At 29.5% G+C, this 17962-nt stretch overlaps 1 protein-coding gene across 3 annotated transcripts in view; it reads right to left on the bottom strand.

The window, feature by feature from the left end:
• Positions 1–8810: 8810 nt before the first annotated feature.
• The window catches only part of LOC107437418 (serine/threonine-protein kinase Smg1), a 174688-nt gene continuing 165536 nt past the window's right edge, over positions 8811–17962 (bottom strand). For all 3 annotated transcript variants that reach the window (XM_043051732.2, XM_043051731.2, XM_043051733.2), the window contains 2 exons: positions 12805–12911; positions 8811–9022 (listed from right to left, as the gene is read on the bottom strand). In XM_043051732.2, coding sequence (XP_042907666.1) covers positions 8945–9022; positions 12805–12911 — 185 coding nt within the window. In that variant the 3' untranslated portion in view covers positions 8811–8944. The remainder of the gene's footprint in view (positions 9023–12804; positions 12912–17962) is intronic.

Genomic DNA, 17962 nt, shown 5'->3' on the forward strand with positions numbered 1-17962 from the left:
AATTTTTATTTATTCTTTCATTTTATTTTTTGCTATTTTTTTTAACTTCTTTTTCAATATATTTAAGTGAATAAAGTGTTCTATATATGAAAAGAATTATTTTTCTTTGTTAAAGAGCGAATAAATGGCTGAAAAAGGGACAAAAGTCGTATCAAAGAGCACGCACGCACCACACCCCGGAAGCGAGCAAAGAGGGGACTTGCATCTTCACCTCACTAAAAGTATGGAACCGAGCGTTAAGAAAAAAACTGGCTCTGAACCATTAAGTACAATCATTCCACTGACATACGTAGTAAAAAAATTATTTTGGGTGTTTTTTTAAATCATCTAATTAAGAATATATGATTCTTTTTAAGGATTGGTTTCCTTGTTGTATTTTTTTTTCATTACTGAATCTACTTTGATTATAACAAATAGACTGCGATTATCTGCCGTGAGAAAAGTATTGAGTTAATGTACACATTATTAAAAAAAAAAAAAAACTGAACAAATTTAACGCGCAAAAAAATTTCTTCTTATAATTCAGCACACCTCCCTCCGTCCCCATGCTCTAAGTAACTGGATTTTCACAAAGGGCGTTGAAATGTTTTTTGCCCCTTAAGGAGGGTGCAATGTTAAAAAGGTCGAGATCTATAGTTAAGAGGAACTGTAAAAAATTGCCATGCTGTTATTGCCGACAATGATACTCAATTAATGTTGATAATAAGTATTTTATTTTATAACCGTCGCTGAACAGCCGACCCAATTTCGGGTTTACGATTACTAATGTTCAACTGCGTAGCCTTGTAATTGTGAAGGAAATTTCCAGATCAGAGATATGATTTGTTATGGGAACACGGAGGGCTTTGAGACCTGACAGATTTAACGCGCATCAGTCACCATTCGGCCGGCGTGGATCGAACCCACGACCTCTTGAACATGGGCCCAGTGCCCTACCAACCAGGCTATCCTGACCCTGATAATATGTATAATTCAAATGAAAAAATAACCTATCACCTTAAAAAGCAAAGTTAAAGGTGAAAAGATACTTATTCGTTGTATGAATATTATTATTCGCCATATTATTATTGATACCAATGATTAATTAATTTTGGTAACATTATTAATTGAAATAAAAAAAAAGCTACGTGTTTAAAAGTAAAGTTTGTGGTTAAAAGGTCAATGGGAAATTGTTGAAAATCGTGTTATGCAGATGATTAATTTTGGTGATGTGTACTATGGTAATTGGTGCAGTTTTAATACGAATTCTACAACTGTATTTTTCCGTAAATATTTTTCCAATGTTTGAACACCCTAAAATATAGCAATAAACTTGCATCGATTGTTCTGTTTATTACTTACAAAAACTGCACACCTAGCGCAAATAATTATGGTATATTATACGTAATCATTATAGTCAATTTTTTTCTTATCTTATGTTTATTTATAGTAACTTTAAAGAAATTCAATAAAATGCAACATAAAATTCGGATATTTTTTAAGGAAATCGTTATTTTAAAGATATTTTTGGAATTTTATTATTATTTCTAATTAATTTTAGAAGTTATTATTCTAAAATTTGAAAATAATTCGCAAGATATAAGCGTTTGAAGTAGCTCTTTTATACTGTGCATAATGCGAGGGGAAAAAAAACAAACGTTTTTTATAATGAATAGCATTTGGCAACTAATGGAAAAAGTCCAATTTGACGGGTCCTCTGATTGGTAAAGGGGTTTACTGCAAATTTAATTTTGTATCACATGGCAAAATTTAATAACAAATGATAATTGCTTATAATAATCATCCGTACACCCAATTGTGATGGTATGAGTAAAGAAAACGTGTAAAAGAAAGCCTACTTTTATGTTAATGTCAGTGTCATTTTTAATAAATCCTTTTTGAATGTACAAAATGTCATTTGGCAAAAACCCATTATCATTCGAAGCTTTATTTTGATAGGTACGAAAATGTTTTAGAAAATTGCTCGAAACTTTTTCACGTTTTCAAAATATTAGAATCTGTTTTTTTTTTTTTCCTTCATTAGTTTCCAAATACGATTAAAGACAAATTTATATATTTATAAAATTTTTCCACTCAAGCACAGTATAAAATAACCACTTAAAATGCTCCTATCTTGCTCAACTTTTAACTACTTTTTTTAAAACAATAATTTTGTTATTTATTATACATTTTTCTAAAACTTTTAATTTTATTACATATTTTAAAGTTATAGTAAAAAAAAATAGATACATAATACAAAAAGATTTCATAAAAAGTCTATAAATATATAAGCTAGGTTAACAAAATTTTTAAAAGCAATTATTTTTAAAAACAAATGGGGAAAATAACAAAGTTACATACATATTGCTATATTTTATGGCATAGGGTGCTCAAAAATACGCGTTTTTGTTCATAATTTTTTAATGATCCGTCAATATCCTGAAAGCTTTAAAATTTATTGATAAGCACGGGAAATAACATTATCTAAACACTTTTAAAATTATAAACTGTATTAAAAAAAAAAGTCAAAAATTGTAATTGTATTTCTAGAAAAATTAGATGGCAATTGTGGAGATATCGACAATGTCAACATTCATCTATGAAGAGGTACCCCAACATAAAATGGAGTTAACTTGTCTTATATACCAGTGAATTGGAATTGTATTTTTGTAGTGGTAGACACACTACAGTACTCCCCCACCAGAATTATAATTGTGATAGAATTCGATGAACAGTAAAAACCACTAGTTGTATCATTGTTGTTTTGTGAGAAACCAGGAGAGCTGTATTAAGATCACCGTGCTTTTCCTGACCGTGAGAGCTGTATCAAGTTCACAGTCGTGGTTGCTCCTGTGTTGGCATTCGTGAGATCGAGTAGCAACAGAGGGAGGAGGTGGTTAATGTCTCCGTCACAAGTCAACTGTTAAATGTGAACATAGCCTGGTTGGTAGGGCACTGGGCCCATGTCCAACAGTTCGTGGGTTCAATCGCCGCAGGCCGAAGACTCTTCGTGTGGTAAATGGTGACTTATGCACGTTAAATCTGTCGAGTCGCAAAGTCCTCCATGTTCCCATAGCAAATCAATACCTCTGGGGGTACTGATCCAGGATATTCCTTGTCTTTTGGATTGGTTCAAAATGACAAGGCTACGGAATTGAACATTAGCAGTCGTAAACCCAAAAATTGGGTTGGCTGTTCAACGACGAGTATAATTATAATCCATAGAGGTAGGCGTGTTCAAATCGAAGTGGGCGTTATTGTCAAGGTAGGAGTGTTCACATCTCGTCCGAAGGTCACCCATGTGGGAAGAGAGTAGTTATCGACCTTCATCTATGAAAAGGTGCCCCAACATAGAATCGAGTTAACATGTCTTATATCAGGGGTGATTGTGAGTTCAACTCAAAAATCCAGAAAATTTCTTGAGTAAAATCATGAAAGACACATGTCTTTATAAATTTAAATCATTGATATTTTCAAAACATTGAATTCTTAATAAATTATATACAGCATAATTTAAATGAATAATTAAGTAAAAGTTTATCTCTCATCACATTTATTATTCTACCAAAAAAAAAAAATATTTACAAATGAAAGATGCCAAGTATAAATTCTAGTTCTTGGGCACTATAGCCCATGACAGGCCAAAGGCCGTCCCAATAAGTTTTCGCCATCTTGATCTATTCTGTGCCATAGCATAGCTCTAATATTTTTAAATAAAATATTCAAGAATTTTTATACATAAATGTGATCAATGATTTCTTAAAACTTCTGGACCTAAGATTTCCGGAGAGCAGTTAGGGAAAAATCCGGATTTTTTTTCAGAGCACAATCACCTCTGCTTATAAACTAGTGAATTCGAATTGTATATTTGTAGGGGTAGACACACTACAGCAATCTCTAGAGAAAGAATGTGCAAAGAGTCAGATAATAAAATTTATTTGATACAAGAACAATCCCATTATAAAGTCAAGGATAAATACACACAGTATCAGAGAGAGGAGAAAGGAACACTACCCTAAACTTAAATTCAAAACAAAGAGAAGACATAAAAAAGCACACGTGAGAAGAAGAACAATTTAGAAAAGAATATTAAAATGAGAAGACAATGTTACTTTACAATATAAATAGTCTCCCTTAAAAGAGGAACTGCATGTCATCCATCCTGAAGAATATTATAAATTTCTAGTACTGATGAGTAGACAAAAATTTTGCAGCTTTTATTGAAATTTTGTTTATGTGTGGAAACACCCCACATTACATCACTTCTATATCAAATGAAACTCACCATTAAATTGGCTCACAACTTTAACAGGGTGCGTAACCTAATCTTTCAACAAAAAATATTTTAAAGCTCTACATACATTAAACAAAATAATTTTCAAAGACTTTACATGATCATGATAAAATAACTAGTTTCTGACAAAGAACTCTTTTCTCGATTATATTAGCCATCACAAAGAAGATCGAGAGATTTTTTGGTTCGATTCCAGAGGGTGACGTGCGGACTCTCGAGAATTTCATCAAACGTGTAAAATGATGGGCACTTTCATATGCTACCGACCGACGGTACACTGAAATCTATTGTGGTTGAATGAATTGTGAAAACGTTCAGCAGAAGAATGTAAATAGCACACTTTTGCACAATACGTGGTGAAAATTGTCACGGTAAAGAAAAAAAAATCTCATTTTTGAAAATTGAGCACTTTTTAAAAAGCACCTTTAAGGGGTTTTAAAATACGAAAATTGAAAATAAGCACTATGAGCGCTTTTTAAAAACGTTACGCACCCTGTTTCAGATATCAGAACAATTGATTTACCATCACACGTCAATGCAGAAAAATGACATGCAGTTCTCTTGCTAATTTATAAAATAATGAAGAGCTTTATTCAGAGAAGTTTTTGCAATTTTGAACAGTTCATTTAAACTAACCCCTTTCATCACATTGAATAAATGGGAGGGTTTTCTAAATTAATCGAAGATTATTCAATAATAAAATTAAGTTATTATATTTTAGAAATTGTTGTTACTACCTTTTCAAAAAGAAATATAACACATAATATTACAATAAATGGCAAAGTTGATAACATAAAAAAAATCTATTACACAATAAACTATATGATTTACGTATCTAAAAACCAAAAAGAAAAATTTATTTCCAAATACTACTGAAATAATTATTTAATGCAATATACACCCATAAATTTACTTTAAAAAATATTATTTTTCAATTAAGGAAGATTATATTTTTAAAAAACACTTTGCACACAAATCAATTTAAAAAGTTTACGCATGTAGAAACTCGGTCACTGAACGTGGTCATGTCGAAAGAGTCTAATTTAGTTAAGTTTAAATCTAACAGGAATAAAAAAAACTGTGCTGGAAACTAAGGATCTCATTAGCTACAACTATTTTATTTTACAAACACAAAATATGTTTAGAAAAAAAGATGAACTGAAAGAAGAGAGAAAGAACAGTTTATTGAAATTCTAAAGCCACACATTCTACTTAAAGACTTTTTTACACTATAATTACATAAAAATTAATCAAGCAAGCTAAAGATTTGCTTACTTATTATTATTTTTTTTAACCTATTACGACCTTTAAAGCAGACGAAAATTACTTGTAAACAGATGGCATTTTAAATCACTATTTCCACTATGAAAAATCTGAGCTTTTAGATATTTAAAAAAAAAAAAAAANAAAAAAAAAAAAAAAAAACGAAAACATTTGCAGCCTTGGAAAATTTTATATAATATTTCTTGCAATTTAAAACTTTTACGCTTATGATTTTACAAACAGGGCTTTATATTAACCTCCTGAACAACTTATAGATTTAAATTATTAACAAACAATTCAAAAAATAAATTTTTTTTTCAGCCTCCTTATTTTTAAAAAAACAGTGAAACCTCTAGGGAGTGACCGTTCCTCAGTAAAAGGGCCGTTTTTAAAGGTTACCCCCATTGCAGGAAGCGTAGGCAAATTATTCAACAAAAAATAAGCACCTTTTAAGCACTCAAAAAATATTTTTAAGCACAAAATATCATAATTAGGCAGGGTTGGAAAGGTTGGACAGGGTTTTTGACAATTGACCGTTTTATCTTGTTTTAACCATCATGTCAAAAAAAAAAAAAAAAAANCACTGTATAAAATTTTGAATCATGTAAAACGAATGGCATTTTCATACGCTACGGACTGACAATACGCCGAAATAGATTGGGGTTGAATTGTGAAAACGTTGAATAGAACAATGTAAACTGTATCGTTTTGCATAATTCAAAGTGAAAATCAACATAGTAAAGGAAAAATCTCATTTTGAAAAAGGGAAAATTAAGCACTTTTTAAAAATACCCAATGAAAAAAGCACCTTTAAAAAAAACTACGCACCCTGCATTGGCTTCAAGATGTTATCAAGAACACGGTTTTCGGCAAACTATTTTAATTTTAGTCCGTGTGATTTTCTTGGTGCGGAAATGCCACTTCTGTCGGCTATCACTAATCCAGGAATAAAATTTAGCGTTTATAAAAATTATCTCAACCGATATAATTATAGCATAAAAATTAGTTAGTTTTAAAAGGTGATAAGAGGTTTGTCTATTTGAGATGCTTTTTTAATTTTAACTTCTTGTATTTTAAAAAACTTTTCTTCTTTCTAAAATTTAACTTTCAACTCTAAAAGTAATTCAGTGCACTCTGACTACAACTCTCCATATAAGAACCTCAAGCAAATATTTTGAATAAATTTTAATCTACTTATTTGTTTTTTTGTGTTTCTTTCTTTTCTTTTTTGGTCTTTTCCACATTTGGTGCAGATGTTGCTGGGAGAGGGTGTCTTCCAAAAGTTGCCACTGGAGGTTTCACTGTACTATTTAAAATTCTTTTGTTGCATAATTTTAGATATCTATTATAGTTTTGAAGTTATTTACTGTTCCAAGGATATCTAGTTTTATTCCTTTCCTGCTCACGCATATCTTTTGTTAGTCTTAAAATTTAACATAAATGACGTTTTTACGCATGGGAGGATAAATTAAATTTTGCAGTTCATTTATAAAAACATCTTTGAAAATAATTATTTAAAAAACTTTCAATTGATCCAACTGTTCACAATTAGAGCAGATAATATAACTATTACATACATATATATCACATTACTTATAAAGAAATACATACATGACAATAGAGAAAGAATTTATTTACATGAAAATAGGGTTCATTTCTTCCCTTTTCATTGTGATTCATATAAACTTAGCAATTTATGCTTTTTGAATCATGAATTAAATTAACTCAAACTTTAAAAGATATCTAATAACACTTTTTTCAAGATAAATTATTTTAAATGAAAGAAAAAGATTAATTATTACTATAAACTATCTCAAAAAAAATAATTATCAAATCCAATGATGAAAAAATACATTCATTAAAATTTTTAAACTTTTTTGTTATCATTTTCATTCATTGATTGAAAACTTATGTTTTTACAAAATACATAGAGAGGATTTATTTCTTCAAATGCATATTTCTACAGTAAATATTTTACTGAATATAACACATATAAAATATTTCACAATTAAAGGGCAAACAAAAGAAAAAAAACAAATGGACAACCTAAATTTTTTTTCTTCTTCTTCATACCAAATCTTCGTTAATTAGTGAGAAAAAAAATGATTAAAACTTTACATAGGTTGGACGGTTTTAAAACGCTGCATATTATTTGCTTAGAATCATATTATAGTCACAGACAGAATGACATCATAAAAATTACTTTCTCTTATGAAAATAAAAGTACCCACCATTAGTAAATAATAAAAAACACATTAATTTGTCAATAGAAAAGTTCCACCATGTATTTCCCAGCTTACAAAGTAATCTGTAATAACCATTCTTAAAAATACATAGAAAGTATTAAAGGCTAAAATACATTGTTTTCATACATTATGCCAATAAAATTGTATCTGTTTGCTTGCATTTAAATTATTATTTTTAATATGTAGAAAAAAATGATTCTATAAAAATACTATTATTAATTCCAAAATTTTGAATATAGAATTTTTCAGTTCAAGAATATTGATAAAAAGAAAGTTGTTTTCATTTCACAACTAATTATCTCTAATTTTAGTTTAGAAATATAAATTATTCAGTAAACCTATTATTTTCATTCCTTTCAAAGCAATGAATAACAGTTATGCTTCATTTTATTTGATAATTATTTCACACTATTAAAACTTAAAAAATAGAAAAAAAATTCTAATTTCTTAGGGATATTTTACAAAATAATTCAAAACAAAAATAGTTTTAAAATTTCATTCATGCACATATTTTTAAAATTTGTAATGGATCGCTAATTTATTTCTAAACATTTATTTTAGAACCACACATTTAATAATAGCATAAATGCAATACAATTTAAACATGCCAAAAATTCAGTCAAACAAGTAACATATAAAACAAAATACAATAATGGAAAAATCAAATATTTATTTATATTAATGCAAAAATTTAAAGAATATTTTTTTTAAAAGTATTTCCTTAGGTAAATTTTTGGCAAAGCACCTTCGAATCCATTAAAAATTATTTTAATATATAATTATTAAAATATATATTTTGGAATGTCTCTTAAGTGGTGGAAAATATATGGCAAGTACAACTAACAAAATGAGTATTATTAATAATAAAGAGATTGCCTTTTATAAAGATGTTGTCACGATGATGCAAAAATTCTCACGAGATATCTGCTCTGCGACCAGCTTCTCTGTGGTGGTCTGTTGTTGTTGTTCCCGAGGATGTATCTTGCCAGCGGCGTATGGGGGGCGGCGAAAAGCCCTACGGTGTGAGATGAGGGGATTGTGGCGAGACAATGACAATAACAAGCACGCCAATCTCATCCACATTGAATTAAGAGATAGAAGCGACTTCTACTCAAGATATTTGAATGAAACCTCTCACAGGAGGTATTTTGACCAATTATCATCACACCCAGGGAGTCCAGCCTTCATAGAGCACAGCTAGATTTTCCATATTGGTCGCTTCCTTAATAACAAAATCAATCTAAAAAAGAAAACAAATAATTCAATACATACCAGAAATTTGATGGTTTTTAATAGATAGAATTTATTTAATTAAAAGATTTCACTTTTTCTCTTTGCATTAAAACCCTTTCACGGTTAGGGAAACGGGCAGTTTTCGTTTACTTAATTAGCAAAGTATTACAAGTAAACAGTAGTCGAAAGTGGCAGCTGTTTTCTCCCGCCGTTCTTCCGAAAATGTCACCCTTCTATGGCGATGCCGCAGATAGCTCACACGCTTGAAATTTTTTTAAAAGTATTTGTAGTATATAAATAACAGTTTTTACGTACTTTAAAATAATTAATAAATGATAATTATTAAATAGTTAATTATAAATTATTATAATCAGTTATATAAATAATAATAGTTAATTATAAATATAAAAAATATTAAATTGAATAATCATCACATAATTATCTAACTTACGCTTTTGAGATATTTTACTTTACAAACACCCTAAAAAACGCATAAAAAGTGCAAGGTAAAAAAAAAAAATATTCCCCCTTCATTATTAAAAGAAATTCTTGGAATCCGTACTGCCATCTGTAGACAGTAAAACTAACTACATTTCGAGAGTAGGATTCGTTTGTAACATAATCAATGCAGAATAATAATGGGGAACGAGCTCAGCTCTTCAGCGCGCATTGGAGAAAAATTTCCATACACGAGTAGTGCTCGTTTTTAACCATTTTGGTCGAAATCTTGCTCGCGAGCGGAACTCCTTTGCGTGCATTAGGAAGCCCGATTCAATTGGGAGCCAAACTCTTTCATAACCATCAAAGGGTCAATAGAAGTAATTTGTTTCTAAAAATTGCCTTTTTTGGTGGGCCGCTAGATAGGGTCTAATACCATTTATTAGAGATCACTCTTCAGAAAATGATTCATTTCCCTCACTTGTTTGTCAGTGGTTCCCTTTGTTATGAGCAACTGACATATGTGCACATTATATATTTATCAGTGGTCAGAAAAGCATTATTTTTTTTTTTTTTTAGCTACAATAACTCTCAAAATGCAGTAAAAATTTCACTACTTTAAGGACTAAAATTTTTTAGGATAACTTACATATGTTTAAAATTGTTTTCATTAAAAAAATTGGATAAGAAAGATAATATTTATAAATGTTTAAATGAGCCAGTTTATTATTCTGAAACATTTAACCTTTTTATGCTTCTCTTGACGGCATATATTTAAGAAATCTACAAACTAAGCAACTATTTTATTTCCTCTAAGAAATTAAAAAATATGTCTTGAAATTACATCAATATTTCAGGAGTGTGCAAGTGAAAGTGGGACCAAAGTGATAAATTATTATTTAATGTTTAAATATTTAATTATGCGTGATTCTAAATACGTAATTTTTCCTGACACTCAGTCACAGGGGCACTCCGTCCTATGTACCCAATACATTCAAAAAATTAGTTGTGTTAGAACCTTGTTTTTTACTAGCACACACACTAAATTGAGATTACAGAAGTTTCACTATTTGAAGTGCACTACTTCTAACCAGGGTTAGAGATTCTTTTGATTTTTATCCAAATACACTGTAAGAACTTTGATTTATGACTAAAAAAACTATAAATGTTTAATAAAAATTAAATTATTATTAAAACTATTTTATAAGAATATTTTAGAAGCTCTAACTACCTAAAACAATTTTTCATTATAACACATAGCTTTGAATGCATAGCAACCATTTTGAAACAAATGCAAGATTGAAATTTAAAGACTAGATGAAGTAGAGAATTTAAAGAATGCCTTAACAATTAAAACAAAGTTTCAATTAACAAACCATAATTTTAATTTAAAATTGCGATTTTTTTTCTTCTTCTTTTGAGTTTTAAAATGAGAAAATAAATGTAACAGATTGTGCAGCAATTTATTTAAAATATATTTTAAAACTAAGAAAAGAAATAATAAAAATATCAAGAATTTAAAACACTGTTTTTAACATTTTAAATCAATCATTTTCTCGCATTTTTCTGCATGTTATTGACTTGTTTGCCATTCCTATAATGTTAATAACCGTTTTGAAACTAGAAGATTCCTGTCTCTAGCATTCACAAATTCTACTATGTCATGATTATACATTGAGAGTTTGTATTCAGAAAATTTTTCTTTCTATTTACAAGCAGGTCTCATTGCAGAATTAGATTGATGTATGAAGTCTTTTAAGGTATATTACAGTGAGGATTATCTTCAATTAATGAAGGGTTTTAGATACCAAAGTGGTGTTGTCTTTTAAATGTGTTGCAGTGGGTAAAAATATGTATAACAGTTCCATGCACTTTGTCTAAAAGGTGAGTTATATGTCTGAGACTTACACGCAAAGTGTTTAAAAGCTGATGTTTTAAATTGTCTATATTCCCACAGTTTGTTTCAGTTTCAACAATTTTGCCAGTGTTAGTTGAGAGTAGTGTAAATAATTTTTTTTTAAAATCAGAATAGGCCAGTGGATCATTAGACTGTGTGAAATTTTTTTGCTGTTTAGTTTCCTGTTATGTTAGTTCCAACATTGTTCAAATTGAGTTATATTTGCTGGAAGAAAAGGAGGATTAATACAGGGTGTGTAGCCAAATTATTCAACAAAAAATAAGCACTTTTCGAGCACTCAAAAAATATTTTTAAGCATTTTAAGTTTTTGACAATCTACGGTTTTATTCCGCTTTAACCGTCATGTCAAAAAAAATAAAAACTTTTGGCATGCTTTTGACAATTGTCAAAAATCACGAAATTTTGAATCATGTATAACGAATGGCGTTTTTATACGCTACGGACTGAGAGTACGTCGAAATAGATTGGGGTAGAATTAATTGTGAAAACGTTGAAAAGAACAATGTGAACTGTGTCTTTTTGCATAATTGGAAGCGAAAATCAACATGGTAAAGGAAAAATCTCATTTTGAAAAGGGAAAAATTAAGTATTTTTTAAAAACACCTTTAAGGGCTTTAAAAAAAGGAAAGTCGAAAATAAGCAGCTTCAAGTACTTTTTAAAAACGGTACGCACTCTGTAATAGTATTTTTTGTTTTTCCAACAATTTTGAAAAATTTTAGAACAGTTTTCATTGCGAAGAAAAAGGTTTTTTGCAATTTCTTTTAAATCTGTGATATTATTATCATTTATAGTTACACTTGGAAACCCCATTCTTTGACTTTGAATGAACGCATGAATCAGCAGATATTCTATCATAAAAAATTTTCTTTTTTAAATTTCTTCAACAAATACGGAGAAATTTGAGAATATACAATTAAACAGGAGATAGTGGTAAAATACAGGAGTTTTCGTTAAAAAACAGGAGACTTGGCATCATTACATTTATGTGATATTTTTAAACATCTAACTTCTGAGGGTAAAAAACTCCCTTTTTTTGTAACTTTGGTTGCAATTTTTATCTTGATGTTCGTTTACCTATTATCCAGAAAAATCATTGCTTCCGACTATGTTTAATTATATCCTATATAGGTGTCAATTTGTAATTATATATCTTAATTGCATGTTTGGCAGTTAGTGAACATAATATTTTGATAAAATTGGTGGCAACTAAAGAGGTTAGGAACCACTGCTTTAGAGTTAAATGTCAAAACATTTTGAGAATAAGTTTTCAACTGCACATAAGTCTTTCTTTTAATAATCCTTAAATTGGAACAGCTATAATGAATGATTTCTGAGTTAAGGATGAAAAATCAAAAATAATGCATTTGAATTTTAATATAGAGATAAAATTACAGAGAGAGGGAGAGAATGAGAGGGAGAGAGACATTCGTACCTGTTCAGAAATATTTGACTTTTTCATAGGATCAGGATCTTTTCCATCTAGCTTTAGTTTCACACGTTTCCAAACATTTGTTGCATAAGTGTTACGTTCTTGTACAGCTACAATAAATAAAAGTTTATCAATTAAAAGTATTTATGAATGTACTTAAGAGTAATATCAATAAAAGAGATAAACACAACTGTTGAACTGAACTGTGCTTTTAATTAATTTAAATTATTGAGGTAGGACTGCCTTTATGTTGCTATTCACTTAAAACAAATTGGTGGTTAAAAAAAGAACTTACCTTCAATTAATTATCATTATTATAATAATGATTTTCACTACCATACATTGATTTACTATCCTTTATTTTATCTTTCAACTCTACCAGTGTCATTATTTCGATTTTCAAGACTTGTTAGAAGTTTTGTCTTGTGTTAGAAGAAGATCTGTAGTATTGCACTCAAATTTATGTTTGCTCTTCAGAGGCAGATTATTTAGATGCAAATATGTGCCCTTACTTAATTTGTTCAACAACTTTTTTATTTGATTTGTCAATTATTAGATATTCTAACAAAAAAGGCAATTATTGTTATATTAATTTTACTGATTATTTCAAGATCGGTCATTTTTCACATAATAAGATTGTTGTTCAGCATGATACATCAAAGTTTATTTTAAATTAAATAAACACGAATGAAAATAAATATTTTATTTAGCAATGTAAATAAAATATTCGAATGAAAGAAGAAATTTTATGCGGTTTTAACATGATGCATTACAGCTCAAAGCTATAATTCAACAAAACATCAGAAAAAACAGTACTCGTAGATACTGTTACTGTATATACACTGTATTAAAAAATGTGGAGATTTTCAAACCTATGTAGTAAATACTGAAAAAGAAAGCAAAATTACTTAGATTGATGATGAAACTGTTAGAAATTAAGGGAATCAAAACTGATTAATAAAATACATGATTTTAAAATCCTACCAATAACTCATGGAAGAAGATGAAGGAAAAAAAAATCCCTTTGATTTGAGATGAAATCGGTACAAATAGAACGCACATTTAAATGCCCAATTCAAGTATTCATTAATGCATATTAAAAGATTTAGGACTTTCAAAACCATGAGAGAAAAGTTAAGTGCCAAAAAAATGATAAAAAAAAAAGCACAGATTTATGATAAAATGGACATCAACAAAAAGCATTAAAAGGGATAACTTAAATTCAAAATTCACGCATTGTAATTATGGGATGGTTAAAACTAAGGAAATTTGTAGGGTTTAAAAACTACATTAAATTAGAATTGTAGCGAGAATAATTATGAAGCAAATGAAGCTCTCTTCATGATATTGTTACATAAAAATCAAAAATTTATTCTTTTTGCCAAAGCAACAAAAGTAGCTTATTTAGCTTTCAGTAAATCTTGCTCAGTTAATACTGCATTGTAGCAGCATTGCTTTGAGGCAAAATAAGTATGCAGGGGTCTGTACAGACATTTTGTGAAAGATCCTGTTTTTGTAAAATTGTGAAAAATTTACTCATAATTTGTGACTATAAAATAAGCGTTAAGTCGCATTCTTTCAACCAGGGTCCTGCTTTTGTGAATTTGTGCAAATAGGGACCTGTTATTCTAAAAATTCCTAAAACCTTTTCAAGAAGCTTTTAAATTGTAAATAGATACAAGATTCTGCTATACAATTGCTGCTACTAAATTAGAGATGCAACATGCAAATAGTTGGTATTTAGCCTATACTGCTCAACACAGAATATTCATTTCGGATGAATAATGTAGAAACAAAATCATTCACATTTTTAATAATTTCAATTGACAGATTTTAAATAACACAACTTAGTTATGTATCACTTTTAATGTGTAACACATTAAGTAAATTTAAACAATTCTTAAATTCATACTATTTTATTTAAGAAGTTGCCAGAAATTAATGTTTATTTACATAATATTACATTAATTAATTTTATGAATAAATATAAATTGATTAAATATTTATTTACAAACAAAAAAAATCATTTAATATTAATAAGAATGTGCACATGTTTGTAAATATAGAAATATTTTCTTAGAATACCACATTTGGAATTTAAACTTGGAAAACTTAGTTCATTTCGAACCGTTTCCCCCCTCCCCTGGGAAGGGTTTATTCGATCAACAAAACAATAATGAAGATAAACAAATTTGTGAAGGGTCCGTTTTTATGAAAACATATTTTGTGAAGGCGATAAATGAGCAACACTTCCGGCATCTTCTAAGGCGAAGAACAAAAGTTCAGTGCCTGCTGTTATTAAAAAAAAAAAAAATTTGTGAAGGATCCGTTTATTTTACGAATCTAGACAAAATATGCTAAATAGGTTAATAAGTTCTCTCTGTATTACATGATTCACACAGTGAGATTGTAAAAAGAAAAGGTAGAGTTGAGTTAGTTTATCTTAAAAAATATTCTTCAATCATATGGAAGTTCCTGAATTCTCTTCCTCAGAAAAAAAGTTTCTTTTAAGGGTCTGCCCATTGATAGCTACCTCATACTTGAGAGCCTTTGCTGTTTCGTAGGTTACACAGTTCTTCACCGAACTTTAAAAGCTCTTCAAATATTAGTCTATCAAAAAACTTTCTACACTTTGTAGCATGTTTAGCAGCTAGATGGATTAGAATTCTTTTTCTTCATAACACATTGTCAGGGAACACTATCAATTTCACCTGTACCATCCGACTTTGGGGTTGTCTTAATTTTACTGCAAGTATCATCAAAGAATGTTACTACAAGAGGAAGAAGTTGGTCACCAGACGAATTGCTGCCGTCAGTCACTAAAGTAAACTCATAAAAGCCACACTCATCACGGCATACAAGTTGTTTTGCATAGTCAGCAACAGATAAAGGCAATCGTGCTGGATTAAAAAATTCACAAAGAGAGTTTCCGCTTTTATTACATTCTGGTTTTAATTTGCAGATCCTGAAAACATGTCTTTAATGCTTTTACTGGAGGAGGAATCGGCACCATTTGGTTCAATATCCCTCCGCTCGCATAAGCAAACAGTAATCTCGCGCGCAATCGTATTTGCAAATGCTGCAATAAACATTGTAAGATCACTTAGTGGAATGAGTAAATACAGTTCATTCTACTTAATATTCTTTCAGGTACATTTGTTAATGCTTTTTGGAAGACATGATCCTGTCTCCAATCAGTAACTAAAACTGGCGTAGGACACACGAAAAAGTAAACTCCGTATGCTTGTAAGAAACTATTCAAGAGAGAAGAAGAAACACACACTGCAGCTTCAATGGTGACGCCATTCGACCAGTTCTAGCTCAGCAGGTTGAGTGACATCAGCACTATACACAACGGCCAGAGCGTGGAGAAGAGAAACACCTGATGTGAAAGGGATATGACGCCAAAGACAGAAAAATATAAAAATTAGAAGCCTGTTTATTTTCCCCGGATAAAATCAATATCTTTGCAGCGTGCCCGGAGTACACTGGAATTTCTGGAGATCCTCCAGAAATTCCGGGGTAGTTACCTGGTATGTTTTTGGCAGATGTATGCACAGGTTTCAAAACCTCAAAGTCATAATATACCATGAATTTGAACATTTGAGTAATCACTTTTTGATCGATCCAATTACCAACAATTCCATGTAGTCTTTCGGTAGTTATAATTAGATTTCCCATGGTTTTCAAAATCTGTATGTTATGGTACAATATTATTTTGTTTGAGCCACTTACTCTGTTATTGACATATATCCACATAGCTTAATTTGCAAATTACTTTTTGATGAACTCAATTTTGCCGTGGCCTTAAAATTGAATTATTAACATTTATTGTTACAGATTTCCATATGGTTTTCAAAATTTCGTTTTTTGATATAATACTGTTACAATGAGTGAATTTGAATAATTACTTTATGACAAACTTTAATAGAGAAGATTTTATTTCGAGTCAGCAAATTTTCCAAAATACATAAGTTGTACACATTTTGAAACTGATTGCAAGATTTGTTTTTTTTTTTTTGGCGGTCGTATTCATTTTACGTTAAGTAAAAAATATGTCATTTTTATTCTCTGCCTCGTCATTGCAAAATACCGATCCTGTGATACACAAAATTTATGCTCATATAACAGTTGAAATAATAAGAAAGCAGAAAAAAAACAGAGGATTCTCCCTAGCTACAAAATTAATCAAACAAATTTCCAAGGGATATTTTGTTAATCTAAATGTTCTCCCTAGAGACTTTATTTTTAAGGATGCCCTGAACAAACATTTCATACACTGGTATACATCTCCTTTAATTTTAATGAAACAGTGAAAAACGAAACTGTTTCAATTCTAAAGGGCACAGCGACAGATTGTTCCCCCACTGAGTGTTAAAAAGTTTTTAAAATAGTTGAAAAGCGGAATTAAAATATTTGGGTTTTAAGTAAAATGCTATGTTGAAGTATAAATTCTACTTAGACTTTCACTTATAAATTTTGCTCACTTATCTGATTCTAAAGTGTTTGGCACTTAATTTTTTCAAGTCTCAACTTCTCTTACACTAGCGTGCAACAGTTTTTGCTCAACATGTGAAAGGCATTTTAAACCTTTCTATGCGTTTTTTTTTTGCAACGAAAATTTATTATTCTGTTAGAATTTTAAATTTCTGTCTTATTTAGTCAAGCCAACAGACACATATACATATATATATTACACTTGATTTCAGAATTTTTACTTTATTTGCAATTTAATGTAATCTTCCTTGCATTAACTTTAAATCTTTGCACTCAGTTCAGTTGAATATTTCTTTTTTTTCTTCATATAATTCAAGTCAATTCTTCAAAAATAAATGTCAATAATAAATTAAAGTTAAAATCACGATTTGCGTAAATAAATATGCAAAACTTATGCTTATTTGTTAAAATTGCATCTTTCAATTGTATTTTCATCCAATTCTTAGATGTAAAAGAAATCGCTTCACGAAAAACAAATATCCGACTGATATGAAAATTTTATTTGATTTAAAGTGACTTTCAAAGCGCTAACTTTGCTTTCTGACTGATACGCATATTGCTTTTTGATTGATACGCATATAATGTTTAGGAATCAAATTATACATTATTTATTACATTTCCATTCAACCATTTATAATATTGAGTTTGACCCAAGACTTCTGCA

This window comes from Parasteatoda tepidariorum, chromosome 2 (assembly GCF_043381705.1).
Source record: "Parasteatoda tepidariorum isolate YZ-2023 chromosome 2, CAS_Ptep_4.0, whole genome shotgun sequence".
Taxonomy (NCBI): domain Eukaryota; kingdom Metazoa; phylum Arthropoda; class Arachnida; order Araneae; family Theridiidae; genus Parasteatoda; species Parasteatoda tepidariorum.